Source organism: Podarcis vaucheri (genome assembly GCF_965113315.1).
Source record: "Podarcis vaucheri genome assembly, chromosome: 5".
In the NCBI taxonomy this organism is placed as follows: Eukaryota; Metazoa; Chordata; class Lepidosauria; order Squamata; family Lacertidae; genus Podarcis; species Podarcis vaucheri.
Window position 1 is genome coordinate 19274105 of NC_138763.1, and position 20738 is coordinate 19294842.

The following is a 20738-nucleotide window of genomic DNA, read 5'->3' on the forward strand; positions in this document are numbered from 1 at the left end:
ATCAAAACTGCATCCTTTGTGTTGCGACCGAACTTTAGGAATGTCTTTTTAACCTCCATGAAACTTCAACTGATTTATGCTGACATTAAGCAGGAGAAATGGAGAAAGACTGATAAGCAAAAGTCCAATAAAAATAATAAACTGGGAGTCATACAGTGGCTCAGGGCGAAGGTGGCGAATGCAGAAACGATACCTAACTGCATGTGTGATTATACCTGCCAAATGTCGCATGACTGATATGCAGGGGGGGGGGAATTATTAATTAACTAATCATTCCCTTGCCTGCAAAGAGAATCCACAATCTGCCTGTGGCTTTGTGTATAATCTACTGATAGCCTAGTTAAAATATAATACAAGGAACTGATAGGGAATCAGTATATAGTTAAGAGTCTGCAAGGCAAGGCATCATTTCTGACACAGGACTATTTGGCAGCAATACATGGAGGAAGCCGCAGGAGCATAGAGGTAGGTTTGCTTGGGTTTTTTAAATATATAACAAAACAAAACAAAAAGTTTCAGTAGCTTCTTTTGTGACAAATATGTGGTAACTGTAATGTAGCAAAATCAGAACCTATTACTCGAGTTGCTGCTTATGCTCCCACAATTGGAAACATTCCAGGCAATCAATTGCAGAATCCTAGAGATTGAATTCCAAACCCTTTGCAGTGCAGCCAATAAAACCTGTTCCCCACTGGGGTTGGGAATTCCACCCTCGCGTGGCCAGGACACTCCATATTTACACCAGCTTTATGATCCTATGCAGAGCCCTTTTCCTTGCAAGATTTAATGTCTTACTGCCCGCAGCTTGCAAGGTAGATTTTTGAAAATCCCATACTCTGAAAGATTCTGCCTTTGTGGCACAAAACAGGTTGAATCCACCACACACATTTTATTTTATGGTCCATTTTATGCAAAAATATGTGATAATTATTTGGGCCCCTTATTGAAGGAGGGGATTTATTGCACTGACTCTTATAGAGTGTCTTATCTGTTGAATAATTGTAGTAATGACCTTGTGGAGAATGTGAGAAGATAATATTAGACTTGCCATATGAAAGGAAAATTCCTGACATTTCCTGGTTTCCGGGTGTAAAAGTGGCGTCGAATCAGCAAAATGTCAATGAAAACCTCAGGGGTCAGCAAATGTTTTCAGCAGGGGGCTGGTCCACTGTCTCTCAGACCTTGTGGGGGGCTGGACTATATTTTGAAAAGAAAAAAAAATGAATTCCTATATCCCACAAATAACCCAGAGATGCATTTTAAATAAAAGCACACATTCTACTCATGTAAAAATATGCTGATTCCCGGACCATCCACGGGCCGGATTTAGAAGGCCATTGGGCTGGATCCGGTCCCTGGGCCTTAGTTTGCCTACCCATGACCTGGATGTATGGCAGCACGATGGAAAAAAGCAGCGGAAACAGCTCCAAAAGCTTAAAATTACTCTTTAGTAAATTAGCTCAACAATTCTGCCTTCTTTTATAGCCCTTGATAATATGCTCCTGAAACATGCAGTGCAGAGGGTGGCTTAGGATGTGATACAGGGAGTTGTAGATTGAGGAGAAACTGGCATAAATTGTGCCCCCTTTCATGAACTGAATGATAGGATCAAAACCATTGTACATAAATGTGAGGGTCTTTTTGTCACTCTGAAAGTCTATAATGAAATGTAAAATATACTGTAATTTTGCCTGAATTCTGTTCTTATTTGCAATTTTATTTTTCTTTACGGTACTTTGTTATTGTCATTTAACAATCATCTCAAGCCAATCTGTTAAAATGCAAGCACTAGTTCATTTCTTGTTTCTTCTGGCTGATAGCCTTCCAAATGCATAGATGTAGAAAATCAGAGATAAGGGGGTAAGAACGAATTGAAATAATGCAACTGGTAGTTCAGTTTTAACTTATACATTTTTAAATTTATTTACTTCATTGCAGAGATATTTGAACACTCTCAATTATTTTAGAAATCAATTTCACTCATCTTCATTATGGATGTTTTGTTGTTGATGTTAAAAAAGCTAGGGGTTGTTGTATTTTAGGGAAAATGTGTTCATCCCATTGACAAGCCTAAATCCAGCCACTGATTTACTGAATGCTAGACACTGGTTTAAATGCATTTTTATTGCTAGATACAGTTAAACATTAATAGTTCCATGTTGTTTTTCACACAAGATTGAGCAGTTGGCTGTGGAGCCCTAACACTTCAGGAGTGCCTGTTTGTCAAAGATGGGCATCATTCCTAACTTTACTAAGCATCCTGTCTCCCTAGGGATTTCAGCCAAGATGAGCAGCTGGTAAATTCCCCCCACCCCTTGCAAATCACGCTAAGAGATCAAACTTAAATTGTATTTCAGTCTATGCTCATGTTGGCTTCCCTTTCCAAATAAACATAGTCAACCAGGGTTGCGTATTTTTCAAGAACTTTATGGCATCAAAACAGGGAAAAGATTCTTGGAAGTGTTTCTATTTTCACTGGTGCAATGTTTTCTATCCAGGAGGAACATATCTTGGCCCATGAGACAAGACCTCCCCCTCCTCAAAAAGACCCCCCCCCCAAGAAAATTCACAAAATTCATCTCAATCGTTAAGGAGATGGTTCTTTTAATAGCACGGTGCAGAAGAGTGTGAGCTGTATAATTCAGTGCTTTTGAAAACGGCATAGTTATATTTTAACTACAGGGATCAAAGGATACTTCCCCCCTCCCAAGCAAATGCTTTTAAGACATTTACGCCTTCCTCGAATGTTCCTTCTTAATGTTGTGTTTTTCTTAATGTTTTTGTTTCTCTCATTCTCCCTTGCTAGATGGGAAGGAAAGAATTTACTGGATTGGAAGTCTCCCTGATCACCCTCTTCCTTTTGGCAGCGATTGTTGCCAGTGTTTTGATTGGGCTTTTAGCAACAGGCCATACTGGATTCAAAGGTAATGGTTCAGAAATCCATGAATTTCAGCAATCAGTGAGTCATACGGCAATCTAGCACACTGGTTGTCGTAGTTTTTCTGAAACAAAAATAAATAAAACTACACCCCCCCCCAGTTATGTATACTCTTGCTGTTAGCAATGTGTTTTGTTTGCTTGTTGATTTTAGTCCCACTAAGAAGTGAAGAATTTGGTTCATCATGTCTAACAACTAGGCAATAGATCAGTTGATAAGATACCACAGCAGTCTCGCAAATATGGTGTATCTTTCCTGGGGAGATGCTCAAGAACTATAAGGTGACGGTTCTTTTCCATCTCACGTGGAACAGGTTCCAACCTTTCAAAACCCAAGTTTATTTTTATGAAAAGGTATGAAAATATGTCGTCTTCAAAATGTTTGTGGGAAGCAGGTTGCCTCATGGTTAGCAGCAGCAAGGAACTAATTAGTGAATATATACAGCTAACTTTAATGAATGACATGAATGTTAAGCCAATTAATCTGATTACATGGAGGCTATTATCATGCTTAGTTACAGCACCTCTTTTTCTAGAAAAATAGTACTGGTTCACACCCAACTCTCTAAGGCTTAAGACTGCAATCTTTTGGATTCAACCTGGAGATTCAACCTGAGACTTTTTGCACTCAAAGCACTGAGCTGTGAGATATGATAGACGCTTCTCCCATGTTTGTGGAAATTATGTGCTGAAAACCTTGCATCCATAAACCTGGGACATTTCACGTATGGAATTTCCTTTCTCTTGTTTGTTCCCCTGATAAACAAACTGATGCTTTTCAGTTTAGGCTGGGATTTACTCAAACCAGTAGGGGCTTATTTTAATAAACTATATATTTTATAATGTAGTTATAATATGGTACAATCAATGATTCTTTAGTTAGCATCCATTCCAAGGATTTTGATGGGAGAGATTTGGCATGTGCTTAACTCTTCCGCTGAAGTCGGTGAGGCTTTAGAAGTTCTTAACTGCAGGAGGATCCTGCCTGCTTTTTTTAGTTTTTCATTTATCTTCATCTTTAAACCACGTTATTCAATCTGAGCAGATGAACAGGTTGGCAGGAGGGCAAAAGCAAAACAAGCAACAATTCATTTTCAAAATATATATAGTTACTTTAAGCAAATTGGATTGAATACAAGGAATTTGTCTGAACTGAGAAGTAAATCAGACTTCTAGTCTCATAGCAAAAGAGAGAGGGGGGAAGAAGGGTGGGGGAGAAAAAATTAGTTGTTATGAAATAAGGCTTTTTGTGGAAAATATTCCTTAGATGAGAGCATGGTAGCTTAAACCAAACACTCTGAGGGGAAAAGTACAGAAGTATTTCATGCTTTGCAATGTTTTCACATTTTCAGCTGTTAGCTTAAAAGGCAGAAAATGAAAGATTTCTGTTGTTTTTTCTGAACAGAAACAGGCGTCCATTGACATGCTATTGTGGGGTGGTTGTATGTTGTCATTTTAATATTTGTTGTAAGGTAAAATACAGTGGAGTAGCGTGGGGGGTGCAGGGGGGGCGGCCACACTGGGCGCAACATCGGGGGGGGGGGCGCTCGCACTTGCAGCTCTCTGCCCCTACCTGGCTCACTCACTCTCTCTCACTGGCTGTGCGAATCCAATCCGAGCCGCTGGGTCGTCGCCCACTGTGGAGGGGGTGGGTGCCAGGCGTGCAGTGCAGAGAGAGAGCGAGGGACTATCTGGGGGAGGGACAGTGCAGCGGCCGCCCAGCGCAGCGCTGAGCGCAGGAGAGAACCACACCAGCCCAGCCCAGGCAGCAGCAAGAAGAAGCTGGCAGTGGCGGCAGGTTAGGGGTTAGGGGGCGCAAATTGCTTGCCTTGCCCCGGGTGCTGACAACTATATACGCCGCTGGTAAAATATTAGTTGTACACCACCCTGAACACAGGAGCCAACTCCTAGGAACCATTGGGGCTTCACCCCCCACAATGAAATATTTGAGGGGGCCAGGCCCCCAGAAAGTTGATGGACATTCCCATTCAAATGGTGGGTGTGCACTGTGTCATGTGACTGATTATGCAGGGCGGGGCTTCCTTGGGCCCCCACAATATTTTATTCAAGTTGGCATCCCTGACCCTGAACTCAGTTTAGAGGAAGGCAGTTTAGAGGAAGGGTGGTATAAAAATGCAGTAAAAAAATATGTAAAGCGTTTCTACTCTATAGCTGAATGGACTCCCACAGAAGATTTCAAAGCTCAGCAATAAGTACCTGTCCTCAGGTACACAGTAGAAGATGACACAGAAGGAAAAGGGAATGGCAGGGAGAAGGAAAAATAAACTCAAACATTAGTTCTTAGATTCAGAGTTGTTTGGTTTGAATAAAAACAAGGGCCAAGACTATCCTAGGCTCAGCCTATAGGTGCAGAAGTACACTAATTAGTTTTTTGTTACAGACCTCTGATATAAAAAGATAAATGAAAGCTGGGGCTCTCGGCACCCATAATTTGTGTTGTTTTAAAGTACATTCTTATATTTTGTTATATTTGCTCTGGCCTCTGACTAATGCGATAAATTGGTTGATCTCTTGCAGAATTTTCTCCAACTTGCCCAGTTGTGCAACCGTCGGAGAGAATAGACTGCATCCCAGATACACTGGCAACAAAGGTACTACTACTAATAATAATAATAATAATAATAATAAATAAATAAATAATTAGAGTAGGAAATCTGTTATCAGCTGTCTGTGGACGAGAACATATTAGGATTCAAAGTTAGCAAGGATGGAAGGATTGAGGAATTGGAAATGGCTATTCCTCCCCATGGAATTATTTCAGAGAGGAAGGAGATGCCTGGCCACACTCAGCCATTGTGGTGATTCCTTATTTCAAGGGGTCTGTTATGCATAAGAATAACAGAATCATAGAACTGTGAAACTGGAAGGGACACCAAGGGTCATCTAGCCCAACCCCTTGCCTGGATCATGTTCTGTTACTCCCATGGAGGAAATTATGGGAGAAAGCATGGCTGCTCCTATGCCACTGCTTATTTTGGATGCTGCTGCAACTTTCTCCCTACCAAAGATCTGCAAGTGGTTTATATCACGCTGTCTATACTTGCCTCATTTTTCCGTGTATAACACAGTCCTGTGTATAAGACGCCCCCTCTTTTTCAGGACTCCAAATTGAGTAAACAGGGGGAGATTGCCGAGAGTTGTTGATCTGGGGGGGGGGGGGATTTCCAAAAATTGATCACCCGCAGGGCCGCCACGGCCAATTGCACGCACATCAACGAAGCAACCAATCCTCTTCATGCTCACCGAAACCAAACGCCAATCACCCACCCAATTCCAACAACAGCCAATAACCAGCGGACCTTGACACGCCCACCAATCACCAGCAAATAATGCCCTTGAAAATCTCCTGCTTGCAGCAGCCACCAATCGCCCATCCTATCTCTCCACTGTCCATGTATAAGCATAGCTGTCAACCTTCCCTTTTTTGCGGGAAATTCCCTTATTTCAGCGCCGTTTCCCACTGCTTCCTGCTGCTATCCTGGATTGTTAGATATCCCGTAGACTGTCTCCGGGTCAGGTGAGGCTGCTGATCCCTTATTTTCAAATTCGAAAGTTGACAGCTATGCTGCTGATCCCTTATTTTCAAATCTGAAAGTTGTATAAGATAACCCCCAATTTTCAGCATAATTTTTGGATAAAATAACCTCATCTTATACATGGAAATATACAGTAATTGTTGTGAAAATGGAAATGCAGGCAGATGAAATCCAGAAACTTTGGCTTGCCAGCCTTCTGTGGTTCAGGAGCTCCTGTCAGCAGCTCCTGGACTTGAAAAATCTGCATTGACCTCTGTTCAGTTGGGGAAACCAGAAAGCAATTAGCTCTGTACTATCATTTATTTATGCCGGTGAACGTTCCTGAGAACGTTCCTGTATTGAAGTTCTTCTCAGTGGCAAAAGTCCTTTCTCCAGTAGTATTTGCTTTCATGAACAATTTATGTGGTTATAGGTGAAATTAACGGTTGGTAAGCTTTAACCTTTTTACTCTCTTATCTTTTTTTAGCTTGGTCAATCATTATCATAGTGTGGTGTCTCAAGTTATTTCTAATACTGATGAGGAACTCGTTATTTTCTGTTCCCTCCCCCTTCACTTTTGATATGGGCTGATTGATTTCCAAAGATATGTTAATCAAGAAGTCCCTGAGGTGTCCCTGAGGCATATGTCCATCTGTGCAAATGTCCCCATTAGGTACAGAGGAGAGATTCCATTATAAATGGAATTTGATGCCTCTGATCAAGCTTTGCCCATGATGGATTGCCTCTTGCATTGAACATTTGCTTATATATGAGTCACTTATGCAAAAACCTATGTATAACATAAATAATATGTATGAAAAAGTCAAGCCCCGTGTGTTACTATATTTCTGTAGCATAATTGTAAAACTATTAATACTTAAGGCTTGATTCCAGCATAATACTATCTAAACACATTCTGTCAGCATGAGAATTCACATTTGTGCAACATAACTTTCCCTCCTTTCCTTTCCCCTACCTATATTCTGGGTTGCCCCTCATCCCATAGGGACATATCTGGGAAGGGTACTGGGAATAGGGAGGAGAAGAGGGACTGTTCCATTGTGCAAGCATAAATCCTTGCACTATTTGTTGTTGTTGTTGTTTAGTCATGTCCGACTCTTCGTCACCCCATAGACCAGAACATGCCAGGCACTCCTGTCTTTCACTGCCTCCCGCAGTTTGGTCAAACTCATGTTAGTAGCTTTGAGAACACTATCCAACCATCTCGTCCTCTGTCGTCCCCTTCTCCTTGTGCCCTCCATATTTCCCAACATCAGGGTCTTTTCCAGGGAGTCTTCTCTTCTCATGTGCCGGCCAAAGTACTGGAGCCTCAGCTTCAGGATCTGTCCTTCCACTATAGAATGAGTTAATTAGATATTGCCTAGAGTATTATTATTTTTTAAGGGACGCGGGTGGCGCTGTGGGTAAAACCTCAGCACCTAGGACTTGCCGATCGCATGGTTGGCGGTTCGAATCCTCGCAGCGGGGTGCGCTCCCGTTGCTCGGTCCCAGCACCTACCAACCTAGCAGTTCGAAAGCACCCCCAGGTGCAAGTAGATAAATAGGGACCGCTTAGTAGTGGGAAGGTAAACGGCATTTCCATGTGTGGCTCTGGCTTGCCAGAACAGCTTGGTCACGCTGGCCACGTGACCCGGAAGTGTCTGCGGACAGCGCTGGCTCCCGGCCTATAGAGTGAGATGCGCGCACAACCCCAGAGTCTGTCAAGACTGGCCCGTACAGGCAGGGGTACCTTTACCTTTAAAGTATTTTTTAAATACAATTATATGCATTGAGCAATATCCAACTGATTCATTCCGTCAGCTCAATGATATATGCTTGAACATTTGATCTTTCCCTATCTCTCCCCCCCCCTGCTCTGTGCAAAACCTATATTTGTTCTGGGGTTCACCTCAACCTTTCAGAGCAGATTTGGGAAATGTGCAGTGTGGGGGGAGGAGATGAGAGGGCAGTCCTTGCACTGACAGAACAACTGCCCATTTTTCTGCCACATCTGTTTATGTGGGGACTGCTTTAGAAAACATGGAGTTTATCTGTGTATACTATTATGCATATAATAATTGTATAATATAATATTTGAGGCTTTTAAAAAGCAGAACCTGGAACCTGAAAACAGCCCATCTTTTTATCAAGATCAAGAAGAGAAGGGCGAGAAATCTGTGCAGATAAACTGGATATTGAGATTTTCAGAAGATTCAATCTCTGTTCCCATGCACTGAAGCTTTAGAACAGGATTGTGATCATGTGCAGCTCTGCCTTCTCTGCTTCTTCCCCAGTTAACAGGAGGCTGCAGCAGGAAGGAGGATACTTCCTTCCACTCATGCTGGCAACTGGATGCAATCCATTGTGATTAGACTGTAGGTCACATCCAGGGGACCCTTGTGGATAAAGCTTAGTATGGCTTAGAGAAGTGTGAATGTGCAGTCCACTGTATATATTTACAAGTGAGGAAAAATACAGCAACAGATAACACAGCAGCAGAACAGGCTACCAGGGCCCAGCGAGTACTGTGATAGAGGGATGTGACAGACCTTGACATTTTAGTGCCCTGCAGGGACTCTGCAAGCAGAAGGCAGATATGCTGGTGCATAGATTTAGAAGTGAATGTTTCTAGCAAATAATTTCTTCAAGGTAGAAGAAATGGAAGAAAGAAGTCCCCTTTGCTGGCAAAACATACCCTTCCTTCTCCCCTCCCCTTTCAGGGATGGATGTTGGTCTTTCAGATTTCAGTGACACTCTGTCGAAGGCCAAATCTGTGCCTACCGCCTCTCACCTTCCGTTCTGCTCAATTCATTATGTCATTGTTGTGACGCCCTTTAGCGCTCCCTAGGCTCAGCACCCAGGGACGCGGATGGCGCTGTGGGTTAAACCACAGAGCCTAGGGCTTGCCAATCAGAAGGTCGGCGGTTCGAATCCCCACGACGGGGTGAGCTCCCATTGCTCGGTCCCTGCTCCTGCCAACCTAGCAGTTCGAAAGGACGTCAAAGTGCAAGGAGATAAATAGGTATCGCTCCGGTGTGAAGGTAAACGGTGTTTCCGTGCGCTGCTCTGGTTCACCAGAAGCGGCTTAGTCATGCTGGCCACATGACCCGGAAGTTGTACGCCGGCTCCCTCTGCCAATAAAGCGAGATGAGTGCCGCAACCCCAGAGTCAGTCACGACTGGACCTAATGGTCAGGGATTCCTTTACCCTTTACCTTTAGGCTCAGCACCCAGTGTGATGGAACCGGTTGCACTGCCCAAAATTTGCCTCTGCCCCTTTGCTTGAAGAGAAACGGGGAAATGAAGATGTGTTTCAGAAGCAAGGGCAATGGAGAGGACTTCTCCAACACGTCCCCTGCCTTTGCTCACAAGCACACCTTTCTCTCTCCCTTTCCCAACAAGGAAAAAGAAATGGAGGAATAAAGGTGCATTTTGCAAGCAAAGGCTGAGACCTTGACACACCTCCTTTTAGACCTCACCACTGCCAAGGGGTGCACTCCCACATAGAGCGCACTGCAGTAATCCAGCCTTGGAGCCGCAATGCCTTTAGTACTGTGGTCAAGCTCTCCCTGTTCTGGAGTGGCCTTAGCTGTCCTACCAGGCTTACAGGTAGAAGGTGCTTCTGGTCACTGAAGGTAGAATGAGAATGTGCATTCATGCTCATCTGAACTTGTATAATCATCCACATTTGGTCATGCCCAACTTCATGTGATTCCTTCTAGACTGGGTTGAATGTTTTGCAACGAGGTTGTGTTGGGCAGTGAAGCTACCACTGTGGTGTGGCAAGATTGGAGGCTACTGCTTATCTTTATTTTATTGTTCAGAGTGAGGGCAAAGACAGAGCTCCTCTCTCTCTCTCTCTCTCTCTCTCTCTCTCTGTGTGTGTGTGTGTGTGCATGCATGTGAATTAGCCACATAGCCAGAACTTCTTGGATACAGAGCACTCTAATGTCATTGTGTTAATTATGTGAACCTTGCTTGAATAAACCCTCTCAATTTATGCTATTCCTTAAGAAACAACAGACTGGGGAAAACAGGTGAGCAGGTACAAAAATGTAGGGATCTCACAGAAACTTTCTCACGTACAGACCATCAATTTTTGCATTAAAAAATAATCATGGATCAAACTCATGAAATGCTGATAATTGAAATGGGGAATTGAAATACAGAAGCCGTGCAATTTAAGTTGGTTGTTGGAAGACCAGGGTGGGGGTTGGGTTAAGAACTTCAGAAGTGTGCACAAACATTTTTCCTTCCAAATATTTCTCTTGTTAACGGGCAATTTCCTTGTGATAAGGAACTAGCCTTTCTGTGAAGGCAAATGTGTGTTGGTGATTAAGAGCTTCTATATAAATTCATTAGTTTACAATGTACTGTAAGATGAATCACAGAGATTATGGGATAACATCCAAAGGTTGCTTCGCAGTTGATTCTTGATTGATATGGCAATTGTCTGAATGTTTTAAAGTCCTCTTTTACGAATTGGTGTGGGAAGAGAGGTCGTCACTGAATGAATGTGATCGAAATGAAGGAGTGAGCACTTCATCCCGGAGAATGCAACCATTGTATATTTTGTTGTTGCTGGCACAGAAATGTCTGCAGAATGGGAAAGATGTGTTTGAACATGTATAATTCTCCCCCTTGGCTATATAAAAGGTGAATGTCGGAAAGTTTAGAATTGGCTCTTGCAACAGGAAGATGAGCAGAGGTATTTGCATAACTATTCAGTCTGCATAATAGGGCTTAAATTTGAACTTTTCTGAAGTGTTCAGTCATTTCACTTCCACTTAATGATCAGTGGACCTGCCCACGTCTGCTTCAGAATTAATCCAGAGCAATGAAATGAGTTTCCTGACTATCTCAAGAATGCTACAGCTCTTGTGTTCCTGAATGATGTGATAAGAGGACACCGTGGAATCCAGGGCTTCTGTCTCTGCCAGCTTAATGGGGCATCGCTGCCACTCAATGTGGTTTGGGTCTGGTGCAACTTCACACTGGCTTAACTTGCACCAGATTGCTTTACACTAGCTTCCCATGCATATGATTGCTCCCTGAGTCACAGAATGGAAGCTTTCTTTCCATTCATGGATAATGCCAAAATTGCAGAAGACGACAATTTAATCTGCTGGCATCAGCATTTACAGAGCAATGACATAAATGAGTCCGGTGGGCTCATGCCATTGTCCAGAAAACGAATTTGGAGAGTATTGCTGCTTCTGAAATAATGCCACTTTTCTCTCTTTATAATGTAGGACATATGCACGCTCCGCGGCTGCTGCTGGAGCCCTGAGAATGAAACAAGCATACCCTGGTGCTACTTTTCCAACAGCCACGGATACCAAGTAGAAGGAGGCCAGACAGACACAGAAACAGGTAGGCAGAAGTAGGTTGTACTCCAGGAATAATAAGCACACTCTTTCATTAAATAGTATGGAGGCCAGTACCACTAGGCTGATCCGCTGTTTGATATGCATAATACAGACTAAGGTTGAAAGTCTTTCCAAAGAATTTGTTCTCCATCACATGGTTGTTAACCAAAATACTAAATAAAAAAGCATACTAAAACTGTGAAGTTAAGCACTTAAATATGCTACAGCCATGACTTCATTTTCCACCCCCACCCATGGCCGCTTGCAGAAGACAATGGGATTGACCCAAATTGTCTATCAGCAAATCCATTGTATCACTTGCTACTTCCATGTTTCTCTTTTGCCTCTTTTGTATCCTGGTGATGCATTTGGCCCAAGAGCTGTTAGTTGTTGACTCCTGGCAATATTGGAAGCAACACCCTTTGTTTATCACTTCTTTTTCTTGATAAGGATTTGAAGCTACACTGACAAGAATTCCTGCACCATCCTTGTTCGGAAATGATATTGAAAGGCTTGTCCTGACTGCAGAATATCAGACCGCAAATCGCTTCCGGTTCAAGGTTAGATTGTTTATTAAAGCAATAGTCCAACTGACGGGTCACACTCAGAATTGGGTTGCATGTTGATCAAAGGCATTTTACACTGCAGCTCCACCATACACGTATGTGGTAAAAGGACACGGGTGGTGCTGTGGTCTAAACCACTGAGCCTCTTGGACTTGCCGATCAGAAAGTTGGCGGTTCAAATCCCCACGACGGGGTGAGCTCCTGTTGCTTGGTCCCTGCTCCTGCCAACCTAGCAGTTTGAAAGGATGCCAGTGAAGTAGATAAATAGGTACCGCTGCAGTGGGAAGGTAAACAGTGTTTCCATGTGCTCTGGCACTCGTCACAGTCCTCCGTGTGCCAGTAGCAATTTAGTCATTTTGGCCACATGACCCGGAAAGCTGTCTGTGGACAAACACCAGCTCTCTTGGCCTGAAAAGCAAGATGAGTGCTGCACCCCGTTGTTGCCTTTCACTGGACTTAACCATCCGGGGTCCTTTACCTTTACCTTCACCTTACATGGTTAAAAAAAGAGAAAAATAAATGACAACATTGGTTCCATGTTGCATGTTTTGTAAATAAACCTTTTTGAGGATTTAGGGAATCCCGCAAAGTAGACTGTGATTTTAATACTAAAGGAAGCACACATTATAGAATATGTCTCAAACAGCCCCAAAGTAACCTTCCAAAGCTCTTTAAAACTTAAGGCATATTGAAGATCATTTTACATGAATATATGCTGCAACAGGACCTGTCAGATTTATATCAGAATACTGTGGGCCTGATGGTTCACATTGTCACTGTCAAATTTCCCAATAATTTCCAAATATTCACTTGAAAAGCTGTCATTGAAAATCACATATTGTCAGGTTGCCGAATCTGGCATGTGGTATTTGAAAACGAATATCAATATAAACACAATTATTTGGAAATTGGGGTAAATCTTAGCAAGGTTGCAGAGTGCTGAGATTTCCTGGTGGCGACAAAAGCAGTGATTAGCTGAGCATCTCCAGCAGTGAGTAGCTAATCCTTAGACTGCCCAGGTATCTTCAATGGAGGAGAGTTCAAGATAGGAGAAGGCTCATAGCTCAGTGGTACAACATTTGCTTTGTATCCAGAAGGTCCCAGGTTCATCTCTACTTAGGATGAGACAGTTCCTCTTCTGAAACCCTGAAGATCTGCACCAATGGAGCTACATTTCCCAGAGTTCCCTAGGCATAGGGATTGCCTGCTTAACCACTCTAGGAACTGTAGCTCTGGGAGGGGAATAAGGTAAAGGGAAAGGGACCCCTGACTATTAGGTCCAGTCGTGGCCGACTCTGGAGCTGTGGCGCTCATCTCGCTTTCTTGGCTGAAGGAGCTTCTAGGTCATGTGGCCAGCAGGACTAAGCCGCTTCTAGTGAACCAGAGCAGCACACGGAAATGCCGTTTACCTTCCGGCCGGAGCAGTACCTATTTATCTACTTGCACTTTGACATGCTTTCAAACTGCTAGGTTGGAAGGAGCAGGGACCGAGCAATGGGAGCTCACCCTGTCGTGGAGATTTGAACCGCCAACCTTCTGATCGGCAGGTCCTAGGCTCAGTGGTTTAACCCACAGTGCCACCCGCTTCCCTGTGAGGGGAATAGGGGTCTCCTAAAATATTGACAGGTCTGGTCGTGTATGTCCCCCAAATTTAAGCAGGTTGGATCAAATGACCCTTAAACCCTACAATTCTGTGATTCTATAAGCTGATTGAGAGTCATCATTGTAAAGGTTTGAGGTAGTGGAAGTCGAGCATGAAAGTCTCCTACTTCTTTTGATTTTATCGCAGACAGATTGAAACACACCTTTTTTTATAAAAAAAAATGTTAGTGAAAATGTGTTGGTCAGAAAAACAATTATTTTATGTTAGTTTATGCTAATGGGATGAAATTGATAAAAATGTGTTTTTAATGAATGAGTCTGAAGAACACGCAGTGTATCAGGAAATTTGCATGGACTCGTTAACTACAGCTGCAGAGAGTTGGCTAATGAATACAGTGTTTAACTGTACAGCAGTCTTAACACAATTAATTATGTTCATTAAACATGTAGCATGCATACCACTGATTCGGAATGCATTGTGATGAGGTAAAGATGGTATTCAATAAGTAGAAGTTAATTCTGGGTTCCCCATGAACTTTGTTTTAATTGTTTCATTTTTTAAATAGATTACAGATCCTGATAATAAGAGATATGAAGTCCCCCATCCAAATGTTTCACCCTTTCAAGGACCTAAAGCAACAAATATGAACTACAGAGTTGAAATAACAGAGAATCCTTTCAGCATCCGTGTGATCAGGATGAGCACTAACAACGTCCTGTAAGTCACCATTTTATTTTTAGCACAAATAACATTGCAATCAACTGTTCATTAATAGTCCAAGCACTTCCATCCCTGCCCTCCACTACCCCATAAAATTAGTACCATAACATAAAAGAATGTAATAAGGCAGCAGATCTCAATATTTATCGATAAATTAAACCTTTTCCACATTGATAAAACTTTTGTGTAAACCCTGCACATTAGCTAGGGGAAGTTAGCTTGTTGAAAAGGATTCTGGGAAATGTTCTAGAGTGAGCAATTATTCTGGGACCCACATCAAAGTGCTTAATTGGACCTGTCAGACCTGCTCTGCATGCACTGAGACTTCACCCTGTGGCAAATTTAGCAGTCCACCATGGTTGTACATTTATTGGGTGACAGTCAGAATTAGTGGGCAAGCTGTCATTCAGGGAAACTTATTTATTATTCCCACTAAATATATATGATTATTTATAAGCTATCAAATATTAAATCATTTTAAGAGTAGCTCAGTCATTTGAAACCAGCAGTTTAAGAGAAGGCAGTAAAATATTAACACATTTTTTAAACGTCAGAACCTATGCACATGCATTGGAGATCGAATGTTGGAATAATTCATTTCCCTCACAACTGATGTTCTAATCAGAGTTTGGGTGCCTGGAACCCCTGTAACAGCTGGACAAAAGCTGTGCATTCATAACCTAAGAAAATTATAGTCTGGAAACTCAGTTGTGGGGATAGGTAACAGGGAAAGAGAAAATATATATTCCATTCTTGATAAACTCTCATGTAGCAGCAAAAATTAAAAATAGGGCTGAAGCAAGACTGTGCCCTTTCGAGGTCACCATTACCGTGACAAACAAAAGACAATTAATTAGTTACCTCTCCTAGCTTTGGAGCTGGCTTCAGCACAACCTATTACAGTGAAAACAATCCTAGACTATAGAGCTGTGGAATTTAAAGTTCTGAAGCATCCTATGTATTTGGGAGGCAGGTGCAAGACACCTGCTTTGTATAGCTAACAAAAGCCAGAAGCAGATTACACAGTCCAATTGAGAATTCATGAGAACAATAGCTTATAGCTATTTTTTTTTATTTTTACAAGAGGAATTAAATAGCAGTAGTTCCATGTTTGAGAGATTTCTTCTGGTTAGTACCTCTTGTGAGATTTTAGCCTCTTTAAAAGGTAAAGGTAAAGGTACCCCTGCCCGTACGGGCCAGTCATGTCCGACTCTAGGGTTGTGCGCCCATCTCACTTAAGAGGCTGGGGGCCAGCGCTGTCTGGAGACACTTCCAGGTCACGTGGCCAGCGTGACGAAGCTACTCTGGCGAGCCGGCACCAGCGCAGCACACAGAAACGCCGTTTACCTTCCCGCTATAAAGCAGTACCTATTTATCTACTTGCACTTAAGGGTGCTTTCGAACTGCTAGATGGGCAGGAGCTGGGACCGAAAGACGGGAGCTCACCCCACCGCGGGGATTCGAACTGCCGACCATGCGATCAGCAAGCCCTAGGCACTGAGGTTTTACCCACAGCGCCACCTGCGTCCCTTTAGCCTCTTTAACACTATCTTTATAAAATGCAGGGGTTTTTTTGTTTGTTTGATATGCAGCTTTGTCAGATATTTGGACGTGGTTTGAAACAGGAATTGCTTCTTGTGGGTGTATATACTTACATGCATTCCTTTTTAGACCGAGAAAGCTAGATCTATATCATATTTCACATTGTCTTTTCTCCACATGTGCATGTCTGACGCTATTCTCTTTTGTCCTTACTACAAATGGACTGAAGATACTTTGTTTAATCATGTGAACCCATTTTAAAGTTTATAAATTTGGGGATGTTACAAATCAGTGAAATGTCAGAGGGTGTGTAAAAATGACCTCCGCATCAGACAAAGAAAGAAAAAGTTTGCTCTTTTTGTTATCGTATATTTTTTATTTGGGTCCATTTTCATATGAGGAACACGTTGCATTCAACCCACCTCTGCATGCAATTTGAGATGATACAGTTCTCACAGATGGCACATGCAAGTGAGACACATTCAATTTGATGCTGAGGAGGAGGAGGAGGAGGAGGAGAGGATGGGAAAACTCATTCCCATCTGGATGTTATCCAGATGAGAAGCCACTCACTTCCTTGTCTTCATTATTATAAGTGCAATATATTCCAAGACAGATGTCAATTCATACAGGAACATGTCGTAGCCTGGTCCGAAAGACACTAGGAACTTCTTATCATTCCTTGTAGAAATGTAAAGGAAGCCCTTCAAGGGCATTGCACAGCCAGCCTGGTAGTGTATGATGTTTGCATTACCTTGACCAATGCTGACTGCAGCCAGTCAGTCAGTCAGTCCTTGGTTTCAGGATGCAACTGTGGTTCTTCATCAGGCATGGGCAGGCAAGGAACAGAAGGGAAACAAATGGCACCACCGGCAGGTAGGAGGTCAGCTACCAGATCAGGCAGAAAAGGGACAGAGAAGCAGTCGAAGTGGAGCAAAAGAAATGAACGGGTTGGGGGGAGACAAGCAGAAAATCAATAACTGAGGTAGCAGTAGAAGGTTGGAGGAACTGGAAGTAAATGAAAGGTCAAATGATGATGATGATAATTAATAATAATAATAATAATTTATTTATACCCCACCCATCTGGCTAGGCTTCCCTAGGCACTCTGGGTGGCTTCCAACAAAATATTAAAATATAGCATCAAACATTAAAAGCTTTCCTAAACAGGGCTGCCTTCAGATGTCTTCTAAAAGTCTGGTAGTTGTTGTTCTCTTTGACATCTGGTGGGAGGGTGCCACTACCGAAAAGGCCCTCTGCCTGGTTCCCTGTAACTTGGCTTCTCGCAGCCAAAAGGCCCTCAGCGCTGGACCTTAGTGTCTGGGTAGAAAGATGGGGGTGGAGGCGCTCCTTCAGATATACTGGACCGAGGCCATTTAGGGCTTTCAAGGTCAGCATCAGCACCAACAAATGATAGCAGGGATTATGCTCTGAGGCAGCAGTTCAACTGAGAAAGTAGGAAAGCGGTCAGAGTCCTCACACTTAAGGCAAGTTGCTTAGACTGGTGAGCTGTTGTGAAGGCAAGACCTCTACAGAGTCTTGTAAATTCCTGTTGGCTTGGGGAATCAGCTAACAACAATCAAGCTGGCATGTCAGCTGATACTTTTCAAGCTGGAACTGCATCCTAGAAGGCACTCTTTTCTTTAAGGTTTAGGATGTGTGACTTCCAGAAGATCCCGAGTGTTGATGATACAGGAGTTAAGGTATTGCTAGAGATCAGCTGCTAAAGCCCCGAATTAAAGAATCTCCCTGGCATCTTGCACATTCTTTAATTTTTGTTTCAGAGGGGAAGAGATGTCTGGTCCCATAATAGGATATACATAGGCCTACTTTTGAAAATATTTAGGCACTTCATTTATTTGGTAGATTTCTTACCCACATTTTACCATGTGGTCCCAGGCTCCACTTATGTTCTTGTCGCTCTTCAAACAGGTTCGACACCAGTATAGGACCACTTCTGTATTCTGACCAGTTCCTGCAGCTCTCCATCAGACTGCCAAGCTGGAATGTTTATGGTATCGGAGAACAGATCCACAGGCAGTATCGGCATGATTTTAACTGGAAAACGTGGCCCATTTTCACTCGGGATGCTGCACCTATTGGAGTAAGGGACAAATAAAATGTTTTTATTATGAAGTGAAAGACGAATCAGATATGCAAACGGAGTAAATGTGTTTGAAATGTGAAAACATTTTTTACTATAATCGGAGGGAAGTTACAGTTGTTAAAGGGCACTATTAGCAACACCTCCAAATCTCTTGCTTATTTTGAGGTGAAGTCTAAGCTTTCAATATTACCCGTGAAAGGAATTGCGTCTGAAATATTTTGACTAGAATTCTTACTCATGATTTTAATAGGATTGAATGCCTCATATGGCATTTTGTCTGAGCCATATGTCTATGTATTATGAAGAAACTGTCAGTTTCTGCTCAAACATGCTGCTATGTGTTTATCACTGAAACTGCCTCTCTAAGAAACTGCCTAAGAGCATAAATTATCCAGACCTGACATTGCTACCAGTTGTTCAAAGAAAATTCTTGACTTCTGGAATGCTGAGGTTTATGCCCATTGCAAGAGGAAAAAGCACAACACAATTTTAGTTGTCTGATCAGAATTAGCAATGATTTATCTGTCAACTATAGCACATTCTCACAGAACAAAACAATAAAGTGGTCTGCCAAGACCCAGAACAATTTCCAAGTGGTCCATTGGGTGAGGAGGAGTTTAGAAACCACCAGTGTAAGAAAAAAAGGAGTTTGCCAAAATTATCTTCCATTCAAAAAACCCTTCACCAAGGTCAAAGTGTCTTCTGTGAAATGGAATATGGTGTTAGATGCAACCCCAATGTACTTCTTCAGGTGGACCAATTTCAAGATGATGAGGGCTCAAAAGAACCATTTACTGCTTTCCCCACATCAGAAATGAGCATAAGAATCAGAACTTAATTTATAATTGACACTTTCAACTGACCCCACACTCATGCCTTTAACAGCAGGAATTCAGCCTGTAGAACTTTCCCCATATGTGCTCTTAAAAAGCTGGTTCTAAATAAACAGGGGCATTAAAAAGGGACACCACCTGAATGGAAATTTACTGGTCAATTTAACCATGACCTTTAATACAGCTGAATTAAGCCAACTTGATAAAAATGCGCTCATTAAATTCATTTTGGCCCTGGACTAAATTCCAATACATCTGTCACAACTAGATGGCCCTCCGCTCAAAACAGTAAACCAAGATTTTATGCTGGATTACCAAGATAAATGATACTGATCAGTATTAGGGATGTGAATCCTAGGGAACGAAATTTAGTTCAGTCATCTCATTTTGGTTCTTTGATGGGCAGATTTTATAAAGCCTTTTAAAGTGCATTTCCAAAGAGGTTTTGAAGATTCATGACATGCATATGGGCTCTGCATATTTTAAATTGCTATTTCCCCCTCCCAAAGGAGATGCACAACCTGTATGGTGCGCAGACTTTCTTCTTATGCCTGGAAGATGGTAGTGGACATTCCTTTGGTGTATTCTTTATGAACAGCAATGCCATGGGTAAGGATTATGAATGTGATTATGCTTCTCATTGTGCTTTTGATCAGGGAGCTTCCCGTTCTCCTGCATTATTTTACATATGGAAGGATGCCTCTGACACCTTAGAAATTATCATTCTTAAATGACACTCTAGGCTATCATTAGTAAAGCAATTGCAGCAATTGCAGGATTTTTGTCACCTGGAAAATATCAGATATAAAAATAGCCATTGGATTAAAATCACATCTGTGATTTATTAAATCAATAAATAATTGTATTTGCTACAAATACAGAATACGTTCGAGAAAAGTGGTTAATAATAATAATAATAATAATAATAATAATAATAATAATAATAAATTGTTTATACCCTGCCCATCTGGCTGGGTTTCCCCAGCCACTCTGGGTGGCTTCCAGCAGAATATTAAAATACAACGATTCATCAGATATTAAAAGCTTCCCTAAACAGGTCTACCTTCAGATGTCTTCTAAAAGTCCGATAGTTGTTTATTTCTTTGACATCTGATTATATAAATTTGCCAAGGAGGTCCCCCACATATTTTGTGGGCAGATAAGGAATCCAGAAAAGTCTCAGAATTTTCAAGTTTTAGAAATTGGCCTCCCCAAATTCTTCACGCGTGGGTGGTATAATGGTGTGTGGGGAAGGTGAAATTCTCTTTCTCCGAAAGCTCTCTTCTGAGAAATCTCAGATTACTTTGTGCCCAATGATATTATGTTGTTAGCTCATGGTGGTGGATGAAGGGAAGCACTGGCTTAAGAGAGGAAGACTAGGAGGAGTAGGAGCCAAGCTCCAACAATATTGAAAATAGATTCACCTTTGCGTCCAAAATTCCTGCATGGTGAAGCTGGGGAGTTCATTACACAGAATATACCTCAGGGGAAGAGAAGACTGAACTTCTTCAAAAGTGTTGGAAAAA

General features: G+C 42.2%; 1 protein-coding gene across 1 annotated transcript in view; it reads left to right on the plus strand.

Moving 5' to 3' along the window:
- Positions 1 to 396: 396 nt before the first annotated feature.
- SI (sucrase-isomaltase) overlaps positions 397 to 20738 on the plus strand; it is a 112621-nt gene continuing 92279 nt past the window's right edge. The window contains exons 1-8 of the mRNA XM_082223813.1: positions 397 to 465; positions 2807 to 2924; positions 5476 to 5549; positions 11725 to 11845; positions 12292 to 12401; positions 14576 to 14727; positions 18205 to 18376; positions 19722 to 19821. Of these exons, the coding sequence (XP_082079939.1) occupies positions 2807 to 2924; positions 5476 to 5549; positions 11725 to 11845; positions 12292 to 12401; positions 14576 to 14727; positions 18205 to 18376; positions 19722 to 19821 (847 nt within the window). The 5' untranslated portion in view covers positions 397 to 465. The remainder of the gene's footprint in view (positions 466 to 2806; positions 2925 to 5475; positions 5550 to 11724; positions 11846 to 12291; positions 12402 to 14575; positions 14728 to 18204; positions 18377 to 19721; positions 19822 to 20738) is intronic.